The sequence below is a fragment of the Mauremys mutica genome, chromosome 3, assembly GCF_020497125.1.
Source record: "Mauremys mutica isolate MM-2020 ecotype Southern chromosome 3, ASM2049712v1, whole genome shotgun sequence".
Classification (NCBI taxonomy): Eukaryota; Metazoa; Chordata; order Testudines; family Geoemydidae; genus Mauremys; species Mauremys mutica.
This window is the reverse complement of record NC_059074.1, coordinates 163,551,779-163,564,586: the sequence shown is the minus strand read 5'-3', so window position 1 is coordinate 163,564,586 and position 12,808 is coordinate 163,551,779. Positions and strand designations below refer to the sequence as shown.

Sequence of the window (12,808 nt, the reverse complement as noted above, 5' to 3'; positions counted from 1 at the left end):
TCAGAAAGCCCCATCACGCAGGAAATTGAATAGCCATGAGCACCATTTCTAGGTAAATCTTATTTAATGTTTCCCTAATTAGAATCAATAGAACCCAATTTTCATTCCTGTGCCTTTGTTATGCACAAACTATCAGTCAGGGTCCAGAAAATCTCCCAGGCTACTTCCTCAATAAAACCGATTCAACTGATTCCTGACACTTATCTGACAGGATCCAAAAATTAAGTTTTATAAGTGTTTGTTACAAAAATGTTTGTAATTGGGAGAACTAAGGAAAATTAACAGAAGTCTTTAGATAATAATGATTAATAAGGAGATTAGTTTCTCTCAGACAAATGGAGTTTACTGAAACTGGTGGTTATCTTCTTAAAGGTATTGTTATACATTACTTCCCAATAATCTCAGGTTTACACAGTTTCTTGGATGCTTCAGCACAATAGTGTTAACCTATGCCTATATTATAAAGGACTGGAATTTTTTTTGTATGCTAGGAGGCTAACCACATTTCAACGCAATGACAACGTAAAATAAATGAAAAAAACTGGCAATCTGTGTATCCAGCAAAACTAAACCGGTAATGAAATTAAGCCTTAGAGTTTATTAAATTTTATTGTATTATCAGAAAGTTTTTATTATAATGTGAAAAATCTGCTTAATGCAGCCCTAGATTGTATTTACAGAATGGTGAAACAGCTTATGCAGGCTGAGAAGAAGATGCCAGATTGGACAATTGAAGGTATAATCAGCATAATGTTTTTTGGAAAGGCAAAAGGAAACTATGCCATATGTTCACTTAAGCCTTAATTTTATGTAAAACTGGTTGTTTTTCCTTTGACATAGCTAAAATGCCCTTTCGCTTACAGTTCAAAGACTGTTTATTTGCTCTACAGATCCCCATATGCTCATGTGTATTGTACGCAGCAGTGTCCCCTACTGGGGAACACGAGCTGAAATAGACACTGTTTTCTACACACTAGGTAGTGTCACGGGCACAAAACCTCCATGCTTCTTTTATTTTTCCCTAAATACGGGGGGGAAGGGGAGAAGGGTTGTCCCACTTTGATAGCAAAATAGCCTTCTTGACAGTGACAACTGTGTATGGGAATTCGGATCTAAATATGGAAGAGTTCACAAGTATTTGGTAGGAAATTCATACCTTTGTAGGCTAATTCCATAGTCTCTTGCACTAGATATATAATGCAATTAAATTTACTTCATGGTATTAGTAGTTGCTGCTTGAGTTTGTATATGCTGCAGAGCAAAACCTCCTATTTTTTGTTAATTGCAACAAGGATGGAACTTGTATTTTAGCAAAGGAATGATCAGCTCTCTTCTCTCTCTAATTTTTTTACAAGGACACTTAAAAAAAAACACATAATGTCTATAAGGGCATCAGAGACAGAACTACCAACCTATGCTTGTTATTAGTGTAGCACATTCCTCTTTTCATCTAATGTTAGCTAGTGTGTTAACCTTCTATAGCTATAAATTAATGAGGCTCCTAATGTATTTTCATTGGGAGGTTGAGCAGTCAAACTCATTTAGTAAGTGAAAACTACAAAAATCACTTTCTTGTGAAATCTGAAACTAGAAGCTCCAATGAACTAATGATCACAGTATGAACCGTTTTATGTACCAATGAAAATAAATATAACCTGTAAATGAAAAATGTGCACTGCATAAACCATGCATTAATATGCTTCCACCTGTAAAAAGTTTCATCTGACAGTCTGAGAAAAAGATGAAGATAACTAATAAGATTTTTTTTAAATGCTCATGTTAACTGGATAACATATAGCATTTACTGTTGCCTTTTAGGGACAAATGCTTGTCCTAAGGAAGTCAACGGAAGCTTAAAATGGGTCCAGAAGTTATTGATGTTTTGGACGCAGAGAAAAAACTGATACATCTGATGTACTTACATGGCTTTTTGGCTGGCTGAACTAGCTGAGGGTTCAGGTATGGACTATTCTCTGCATCTATTCTGCGCTTGTACTTCTGGCGACCTCCACGTACTCTGTCTAGGCGGACCCCTAAAATGGGAAAAATAAACACACACTTATTTAATATTTCGTTGTGATGCATTTCACGTGACAATCTTCTACCTAGTGCTTTGAGAGATTTCTGTAGCATAAAGAAGCAAATTTCTTTTCTCACAACCATAATTATTAAAAGCAACAGAAAAAATATAAATACTCATAAGTACTTGCAACCTATTTATATTTTCATACAAACAAGATAAAAGTTTAGACTATAATTTCTTGTGGAGAAGACAATTTTAAAATATTTCAATTATTTTCAGAACACCTTGTTACTAACATGCTAACAGCTCTGAGACTGGGGTTTGGCCTAGAATTCCTTCAGTTCGGGAGATTCTGAGCTGAAAAAGTCCTCTTTAGTAGCAGCTTTGTCAACCTCTATATGTTGTTATAAGCATAAACAGATTTACTAGGCTACCATTATGAAGCAAAGAACCATGAAGAATGAGAACTTCAGAAACAATTAACACTGAATTCTGTTGTGATAGTAGAGATGTATTTAATTAACACAGCCTAGAGAATTGACTGCAGTAACTGTAGAGTAACCTCTTGAAGTATTATAGGGATACAAACATGGTTTAAAAATCCTTCGGAAATGACTCGATAGTAGGGGTTACGTTGGGGTTGCAAAGGACGGAGATCTGCATGCATCTGGATATCAGTAAAGCCAAATCAGCATTTGCATTCTGCTGTCACATTATATATGGCTTAAGTAGTACATTTGTGTTACTTGAGATGTCTAGGCACGGGATTTATATGAACTGAACTTCCTGAAACAAGCTGGAGTTGCTCTAGCACAAAAAAGTAGGTGGCATGCATAAAGCAACAAATTATTTTTATTTCATTCTGAATCATCCAGACAGATTCCAGGCAGCCAGAAAGAGTGTCCGTATAACCCAGCAGCAACACATCCTTTATGTAGAAAACCTCAGCAAGCAAGGCAAGGCCAAGCACAACATCTGACGACACAGATTTAACTATTGAAAAACTCAACATATGACAATGTCCTCCCTGCACACTTCTCTTTTCATTATCTGATTAACTAGTCCTCTCTCTTCCCCATCATCTGCTGCTTCTCCGCATCCTTCCTTCTTCATCTTTCCAGAGCTGGCTTGAACTCAGAAAAATCTGCAAATGATGGGAGCTCCAGGTTGTGAAAGCCCCTTCTCTAGGGCCAGTCCTGTACTTAACATGGGATGCTGGAATCCGCTGCTGTCTGGGGGAACCTTTGGCAGGGCTAGAAGAGCAAGGATCAGTGTGCTGTCTATGGACATGCTCTGGTGAGAGAAAAAAAAAAGCTAACTGCAAGGGAAGAGCGATCACTCCTTTTTCAACCAAAAGAGGAGAGAGACTAAATGGATTTTGGTAGGAGAAGGATATTTTGATGAAGGGTCAAAAATCCCACAGCCAGCTCTTCAGCTCTTCTCTCTTTTACATTTCTTCTGGCCATTTCTCCCTCTCTTTCCTTTCTGTTATTCACACACTTAGGTTCTCGACTAGTTGCTGAGGACTGGAAGAAATTAAGTGAAGGGTCCAATCCTGAAAACTCTTACTCACACAAGTAGACACCTTACTTGATGCTCTCATTGACTTCAATACTACTGTGAGTAAAGGTTACTAGCACAAGGAAAGATTTGTATTAAAATCAGGCTCTAAGTCAGTAACTGCAATACACAACCTACAACTCTATGCAAGAGTTCTCCATGCTCTTTGCTAATCATGAAACTGTGTAGTGATCTCCAAGCCTAGACAGTGTTGCATGAGATCATACGGTTTTAATTGAAACTGTACATTTGCTTACTTAAACATAGGGAACACATTTTTGATTAATTACCCATCTAATCTATATACATTTATGAATCACACTATATAAATCATAAAATAAAGCAATCATGTACCCGTAGAGATCAAAGCATGCTTATGAATGAAATCTCTATGTATTTATCTATGTGTTTACAGTGTGATCATATATCCTTATCATAAACATATTTGTGTGTACATATATATTACCCACGAGACCAAATTCTGATCTCAGTTATATAGTATAAACCAAGAGTAACTTCACCGGGAACAGAATTAGATTAACACAACATGTGTATGCTTATCTGTAATTCAAGTTAAGCATATACATTCATTAGCACAAGTTATTACAGTTTATTAGACAGAGAATTTTCAATTAATGGTTAATAAATGTCCATAAGCACCCCAAGGAGCTTGATCTCCACCTAGGAAAACTGACATTCAAGAAACTATACTGCCAGAAAATGCATTAAAAAGGCCGTGGCTTGTTGGTTGAACATTCAGAAAAAGGCAGGGGATTAGAGCAAGCCACATATGAGACTGGTGGAATTATAAAAAGACTGCCCAGCATTTTAAGAAAAATAGATAGAAAATGAATTCTGCATAATTCAGGTGTCATCTTTCTTTCTGCTTGGGAGCAGATTTCATAGAGATAAAAGACGAATCGCATCGGACAGAAGTATGTTTAATCAAAAAGTAATGGAACTGAAGATTAAATTAAAATAATAGAAATCTACCAAGAAGAACAATTTTTCCTCCCTTGCATTTGCACAGATACACATTGTCTGGCTATACCGAAAGAAGCCGACATTTGACATGGGTTTAATTAGGCCGCAACTTTATTATTAGATGTCTGGGACTACCCGACGGATAAAAGTGTACAGTGCAGGTAACCCCCTGTTTATATTACCCGGGGGGCTTTTACCAGCTCCCCCTCTTTTTCCATCCAGGTCCCTTCAGCAAATTTATTGCCAGGACCTTACCATCCACCCCCCTTCATAGGAGGGTTAAGGGGTTGACTCCCTGCCGTACCAATCACAGGAGTCCCCAACCACGCCCTGTTCTTTCCTTTAACCAACACCTCTTTTTAAGTCCTTTTCCAAGCCATTTATCTGGTCACTGTATACCTTTCCTATGGAGTACTTGCACTTGACAGTCGCACACTTAGATAATGAGTTGTGACATATGGCCTACCGCCCTTCATGCCATGTATGAACAGAGCCCTTCCTGAACCTGCTGTGGGGAAGAGGAACACCCTTCCCCCTCCCCGCCCCAACTGCACCCAAGTCAATATGGTGGCAACGGAAAAATTCCTTCCCAACCCCCCTAACAAAAAAGGGGCGGCTAGTGTAATGCCCACAGCAGGTCTTAACCAAACCTGGTATTTTCCCGCATAAAAAGGAGGGAGGGTGGTTCCTGCTTCAGATGGCTTTGTGTAAAAGGGACGCTTCAGCCCAGAGCTGCCCCTTTTAAGCCCTGCATTCCTAGGGCATGAGTCAGCGACCACGCTATCCCCTTCTGCAAAAGTTTTTCATCCCCCACGCCCCCTGCCGTAAAGCATTGTTTCCATTCGGCCAGCCAGCCAAGCCACCCCTTCCCCCCACCCCGTGCTTAAAGGTGCAGGGTGGTCATTCAAGCTGCTCACATGTTCAATGGGAAGGAAATACAGACAAGTATCAATGTGGCAAAATCATACGCAGAATTATATATTCACTCGCACATGCATTTAGACATCCGTGTATACACAACTTTTACAAACAACAACAAACGTGTGAGCATTGTAGTTCTTAATATCTTAGGGAAATGTATTGCTGAACAACCACAATTTAAAATGACATACTTTTGTAATGTAACTATTTCTAACTTTAGTGTAAAAATACTTTTTAATTCTCACCCCCCCCAGCTGTTAGATTTTAACATACCTTTAATGGTAAATGGAAAAGCAAACTGGGGTTCTACTGACCTTTTACTAGTATAGAGAGAGAATTTACCATTATGCTTCCTTAAATTTTAGCTTAATCCTAAGAGCAAATAACTATATTAGAACCAAATTTTGACACGCTTACTCACATTGAAAATCTTACTTAGCAATGGGAGTCTTATAAGGACTACTTGCAAAGTAATTTGTTACTCAAAAGTGAGAAAGCAGACCAGAGTCTGACCCTTAGTGAAAAGTGGTTTATTTGGGGTTTTTCGTGGTGAATGGGAATCCAGAAGTTGGAGGGGTTTATTTTGTGTATATACATGCTCCCCCAATTCCTGACCTCCCAACCTGTAAACCACGGCAATTGTGAGAGTCGTCACAACAGAAGAAGTATATTTGCCTGTTTGGAACATTATAACTAACTATATGCTCCTCTGTGTTCGCCTGCTCTACTCTGCCTATCCAAAACGAACTATTACAATGCATGAAGTTGCTTTTAAAAGGCTCGGTTTCGGGGAATTATATTAACAGCTGATATCCTGGTCATAAAGTTAATTAGTGTAAGCAAACACAGTATGTTTATAATATTAACAGAGATACTGCGGAACATATTTAGAGTACAGAAGGAGTAAGTAGACCTTTCTTCTAACCCTAACTGTGCAAGTGTGTCTTTGGCAACTCAATCTGTCATTGCATCAGTTTCCCTATCCATAAAATGAAAATAATGGTACTTAGCCCACCTCATTAAAGTGATCTGAGATTTTCAATAAAAAGCCTTCTATTATTACAATACTCTGAGGCCACTGGTATAAATGAGTATAGCTTAACCTAAGCCAAGTGAACTCAGATCAGCAAAGGATCTGGCCCCTAATGTACCCTAATGTCAGCTTTTGTCTTGAAATCCTTAAACAGGAAATATCCCAGTGATGTCAATGAGAATTTTATCTCTGTATGGACTAAAGGAATGGGCCAATTACCAATTAAAACATGATTTCAGCAGTCAACACTATAGCAACTAACAGAACACTCCACTTTGCCTCTAATTACAAACACTAAATCACCTGTTAGAGCAGGAAGGGAAATCACACACTTAGACATAATTTACAAAACTCGGATCGTAAGGATTAGTCACGGGCTAGAATATATGGAGAGACAGAAAAATACAAATACATGCAGTAACTAAACTTTTTTGAAGAGGTAGCTACACAATCCAATATGGCATAAGGGTTTCTTCAACTGACCTTACAGAAAGAATAGTCTGGTGCCTAAGGCACTGGACTAGGACTCTATAGAACTGGGTTCAGTTCCTGATCCTATCATAAACTTCCTGGGTGACGATAAGCCAATTCTTTACCAACTCAAGTAATAATGAAACAGGGCACTATTATTTTGAAATAAAGAATGTCCACACACAGACGTGCTCTGAAATAACTTACATTGTGAGTTACAACCAATTTAGTTATTTCAGTTCCAATTTCTGTGAAGACAAGCCACACTCTATTTTTGCATTCCTGCTTTGTCTCCATCAATCCAATCCTGTATTTATACGTACCACCGGGTATTATGATTTATTATTTGTATTACCAGAGCGCCTAGGAGCCCTCATTATGGACCAGGATGTCATTGTGCTAGGTGCTGTACAAACACAGAACAAAAAAGACAATCCCTGCCCCAAACTTCTCTTTATGTGGGGGTCATCCTTGACTACTCCCTCTCTCTTGCCCACATGTCCAGGCCATGTCCAAAGTACACCATTTATCCCGCTAACATTTCTAAAACCTAACCTTTGCTTTCTTTGCACATCGTTAAACCCTTGCCCAGGCTCGCATCTCAACTTCATCCTCTCTGGTCTCCCCAACACTCATATACCCCCTTCCAGTCCATGTGAGATACAGCTCCCAAGGTCTTTCTTCCTCATCCATCCATCTGACTACATCATCCAATTCTTCAAACCCATCCACTGGCTCAAGTTTAAGCAGTGCTTAATTTGTAATGAAAGAGGTGCCGGGGCTCAAGCAATTTTTGTACTTTCATAACTGATGTGACAAGCCCAGAAATGCTGGGGCTCAGTCCTGGAAAGCCCTGGCAAAAATTAAGAACTGAGTTTAAGCTATTCGTGACCTTATCCCTCCTATTAATCACTCGTGTGTCTTCATCATGTTGCCCCTCATCATCCCCTCTATTCTACTAATGATGTCAGCTTCGAATGCCCATTTGTTCACTTCTCCCACAAAGATCCTTGTGGTTCTTTGCATGGTGCCCTTTATGCACAGAACACAGTTCCTGAACTGATCTGCAATGCCCCTACCATCTCCTTCAAACCTTCCTCAAGGCCCTCTAATATCCTGATTGCCTACAAGAAATTGCCAACAATAGTTGAGATGTAGGGTTTTATTTTGTTTAAAGCAGATTTTATCCCTCTCCCCCACCCTCTTAAGTTGCATGTCTTCATCTGTGAACACTTTGTGGTCAGGACTACTTCTGACCTGAAAAACATCTAGCATGCAATGGGTGCTACTGTAATTAATTTAAATAATAACTTATACTAGAGTAAATCAAAATTAACTCCCCTCATGTCAATGGAGTTACTGCAGTGAAGAATAGGTGGGAGAAGAGAATCAAATCCTTCATTTTAACTTCCTTAGGGATGTTTTGGATTGCATTTGTGCTTCCTCTATAACTCCCCTACAGTAGCCATGAGAATTGTGGCAGTCAGGATTCTGTTCCACACTCATGTCTTCTTGGTAGGCTTCCCCTCCAATTATGTGCTCAAGATGTGCAATAGAAGTTACTGTACTCTGTGGCCTCTTCCACCACAGTGTGGATAAGAAATTGGATTAGTCCCACTTATAAAAGTGATGATTGTAAGACTCCCAAAATTGTTTTAAGATTGTACAGTGAGACTAACAAGAGAGGAAACTGAAGGAACAACACCTCACTCAGCATCAGAAAGAGCAGTAGCATCAGTATTAGAGGCAAAAGCCAGATTAGCAGAAAGGGGCAGCTGCTCCAGGCCTGGCAATTTAAAAGGACCCAGGCCTCCCAGCCACTTCTGCTGCTACCGCGGCAGCGGCCAGAGCACCAGGCCCTTTAAATCACCGCCGGAGCCCCAGGCTGCGCGGGCTGGGCAGTGCTGAAGGGATGGCTGGGGGAGGCTGACCCCCAGCCCCACCTGAGGGCCCACCCCTTCGCCCAAGGCCCTGCCCCTTCTGGGGGCCCAGAGCCGGGCCCCGTGGTACCGGTAAGACTTTTAAGTTACTTTCACCCCTAGCCAGGACCCAAAAGATATTTCCTAATTTGTCTAAGGGATGGAATTTACCATTTACAAGAGACATCCTTGTAACATTCTAGTTTGGGAATATAGCATGTACAATGATTAGAGCAGCTCACTAGGAGTCAGTAGTCTTATGTTCTCTATTTTACTATGCAAATAACTTACTTTATAATTGCGGGTAAGTCACTTAATTTATCTATGCCTTGTTTTCCCAGCCTTAAAATGAGGATAATAATACTTCCTCCTTCTTTGCAAGAAGTTTTAACTTTACATGTAGCAATCGTCATGTGGAATTTGTGTGCATTATTATTTGTGCATAAAACAAAGCAATGTTTATGCATAAAACCCACTTAAAGTCAATCTTTCCATGTAAATGAGGGTTTGTGCAAATATATTCCATTATTTCTGCACAAGTGACTGCCAGTGAATAGTAGCCTCTACAGAAATGGTGCCACATTTTATAACATGGCCCAAAGTGTTTCCCAAGTGAACTGTTGTTTTACATTTAAAATAAATAAATAAATGGCTCCATATGAAACACAGTACCCTAAACGGTGACACCTACAAGTACAAATTAGGTCATATGCAACAGGTGACAACTTTTAATTGAATGTCTTCGTCTGCAATTCTGACAAAAGGTGAATGGAAATAAATGAGTCTTGCAAGACAGCCCTGAGCCTTACAATACCCAATATCTCATTATTTTTAAACAGCTATCTATAAACTGATGGTGACAAGCCTTGAACCTTTTATTTCTGCTCAAGATGAGGTGAATGCGCAAAAAAAAAAAAGAGAAAAAAACCCAGGGCATCTAAAATGTTGCATTAAACATTCAATACTCATCATTTTCACCTCCTCAGTTTAATTAAAGGAAACCTCCTTTTCAAATAGGCACTTTTTCTAAATGTATTTCTTATCCAGAAGATTTACACTGCATGTACCAAACACTGGGTGCCTAAGTTTGATCTTTCACCAATTGGACACCAGTAGAAAGTCACTAGAATTATGCCAAATTTATTCTGATACTAGGGAGATCAGAAATAAGCTATTAAGGAAGGGCCAAACAATATTTATACCTTTTATTTCACCTGTTAAAAACAAGGAAAGGGGTGGTGTTTCAGCTAAGATGGAACTTTTGCAATTTGTGCAAAAAAGGAAGCTAAAAGCAAGAGCACATAAACTGCCAAACTGTTATGAAATAATAATCACCACTATCAAATATGGTCTCTTTCTAAATTAGCATATCGAGTACATGATAGTAATTAGTCAGACATGTAAAATACTGCAAAGATATTTATGAATAACATGAAAAGTGTTAATGTCACAGTTAAATGCTATATTGGTGTGCATATATATCATTACCATATTAAATATACATTATGATTTTATTATACATATGACCTCATGGGACAATACTGAGTAAAACAAAACACCAGGGCAATTTATCCCCAAATACCAACAATTCTCAGTTAAAACTATTTAAATATGAAATCAAACATGCGTGCTTTCAAGTTCCGGAATTCAAAATTAAGACCATTTTAATGAGAGAGAACTTTCTAGAGTGTTGTGGCACCAATGGATAAAAACACTTGCAACCACTATTCTAAGGTGACAAGCCCAGGGAGAGAAACAGCTATCTTGCGATCCAAGCAATGGACATGGAGTACAAGGAGACAAGAAGGTCAAAAAAGGAAGTTGGAGCAAAGCCATATCCATGTTTGAAAGTCACAAGCAAGCTTTTATTCTAGATCACACCAGCAAAGCTTATAAAGAATTCAAGAGATATGCTAGTGACAACTCTAATAGGAAAGAAGTCTAACTGTTAAGTTCTGGACCATTTGCTGGCAACTCTCAAGAGATGCAGGAAGATCGAAATGAAATGCATTACAGTAATCCGACTGTGAAGTATTGATAGCATGAATCAGGATCTCAATATCCCTTTCAGAAATAATAATATGCAGGTTAGCAATATTTCACTTGGTGACTCGAAGAGGTTGGATTCAAAAATTAATTTGGGATCCAGAAGTCACAGCAAAGTCCCAAATATTATAAGCTGAAAGAGCTACGTAAAGTGAGAATCTCAGTATTGCTGAGACTGAGAAGAACCTTGCTTAGAATTACGACTTATGCCCAGAAGAAGTTATTTCTTTTTCCTGGAACAGAGCGGAGTAAATTAAAGGAACACCATCAAAAATTTAGACCCCTAAATGGATGCCTTATTCAATATACCCCACAGATTTAAAAACATGAGCTGTTTACACCAATAACCCCAGACAAAATGATCCTTCCTTATTTTTTTAAAAATCTTTTATGTTTATGTAAATGCCTTTTCTTTTTAGGTTTTTTAAGGACCAAATTCTATTCATCTTCATCAAGGACAGTTCCATGGGATTACTTGGACAAACAAAGTGAGCAGAATATGATTCTAAAGATTTGGGGCTTAATTCTCAATTTACATTCATCTGGCAGTGTAAAAGGGAACACTACATTTATGCCCACCTAAAGGCTCCTTTACTCTGCCAGATAGGTTTAAATTGGCCTTCACTGAAATACTATGGGCTTGATTCTCATTTACAACTGTTTTCAGTCTCTTCATTGGCAATATAGTTTTCATCTGTTTTTCATTTTAAGATCACTCTTAATAGTGCCGACTAACTCTTAATTCTTTCATTCTATGAGCATCCCGGGATTGCAAAGAGGCTTCTAAGCTTCTTGACACAAAATGAGATACTAATTTTGGAACAAGTCAACAAAATGTTGTAATTACAGTTTTCAGATCTGGGTACTTGGCCTATGGGGGGAAATATTATTTATACAATGAAGTGTATGAAGGGATAGATTTTTAATTACCAAGCCATATTGCTATTAAACAATTATTTCCCATATACTCAATACATTTACAAACCATATTTCTGTTGCTGCAGCACTATATAATTATTCCCCCATTCTGTCACTATTCATGAACCATGCCATACATTACGGAACCTCCCCAACTTTGCACTTCAGCCCTCAAGGATACACCAACTTCTTGTCACAGTCCTGAAATCCACTCATTTCATCTTCCCACTCCCCATTTCTAAGGCCCTACAAAGTCCTGTGCTTGCTGCCCCGAGAAATAATAAACCAGGACACTTAACCCACATCTTCCCACTAATGCATTTTCTGATGTCAGAATTGTGTTTAATCACAGTCTATGTTCTCACTAGATAAAATCTTACCTCTTGTTAGAATGTACTGGCATAATGCAGGAGACTACACAGAGCGCCACATGCTGAAATGAGAGTACTCCCAATAAACTGGCCCACAAAAATACGTGCACGCAAGTTGCACACAAAAATGGACTGACATAAACACCTCTTATAGATGCAAATGTGGGTTTTGGACACAGAACAGATGAGGTTGTATTTTATGCAGGCACTCCTTTAAATGGTTTAAAAATGGGATCTATAATGTATATGAATCGATGCATGTTTTGATAGTATTCCTCTCCTCCTCCCTTTAGTGTGTTGCTTGTTGTCTTTCATTGCAAGCTCTTTTGGCTAAAGACCATGGCTTTCCAAGTGTTCATATATGCCTATAAAAATGGGGCCACAATTGAAGCCTCTGTATTCTACTGCAATAGAAATAATAATTATAGCATCCAGCAAGATAATATTCACACACTCTACTAGTTACTTGTACATCTCTGTACATTTTTCTTCCTGTCCACATACCATTTTCCATTATATCTCAAAATGCTTCCTCTTACAAAAGAAAAGGCCAGTGGTGGCT

General features: G+C 38.6%; 1 protein-coding gene across 7 annotated transcripts in view; it reads right to left on the bottom strand.

The window, feature by feature from the left end:
- Positions 1-12,808, bottom strand: part of ESRRG (estrogen related receptor gamma) — a 472,345-nt gene that overhangs the window by 63,846 nt on the left and 395,691 nt on the right. For all 7 annotated transcript variants that reach the window (XM_045011449.1, XM_045011453.1, XM_045011451.1 and 4 more), the window contains one exon: positions 1,923-2,033. In XM_045011449.1, the coding sequence (XP_044867384.1) occupies positions 1,923-2,033 (111 nt within the window). The remainder of the gene's footprint in view (positions 1-1,922; positions 2,034-12,808) is intronic.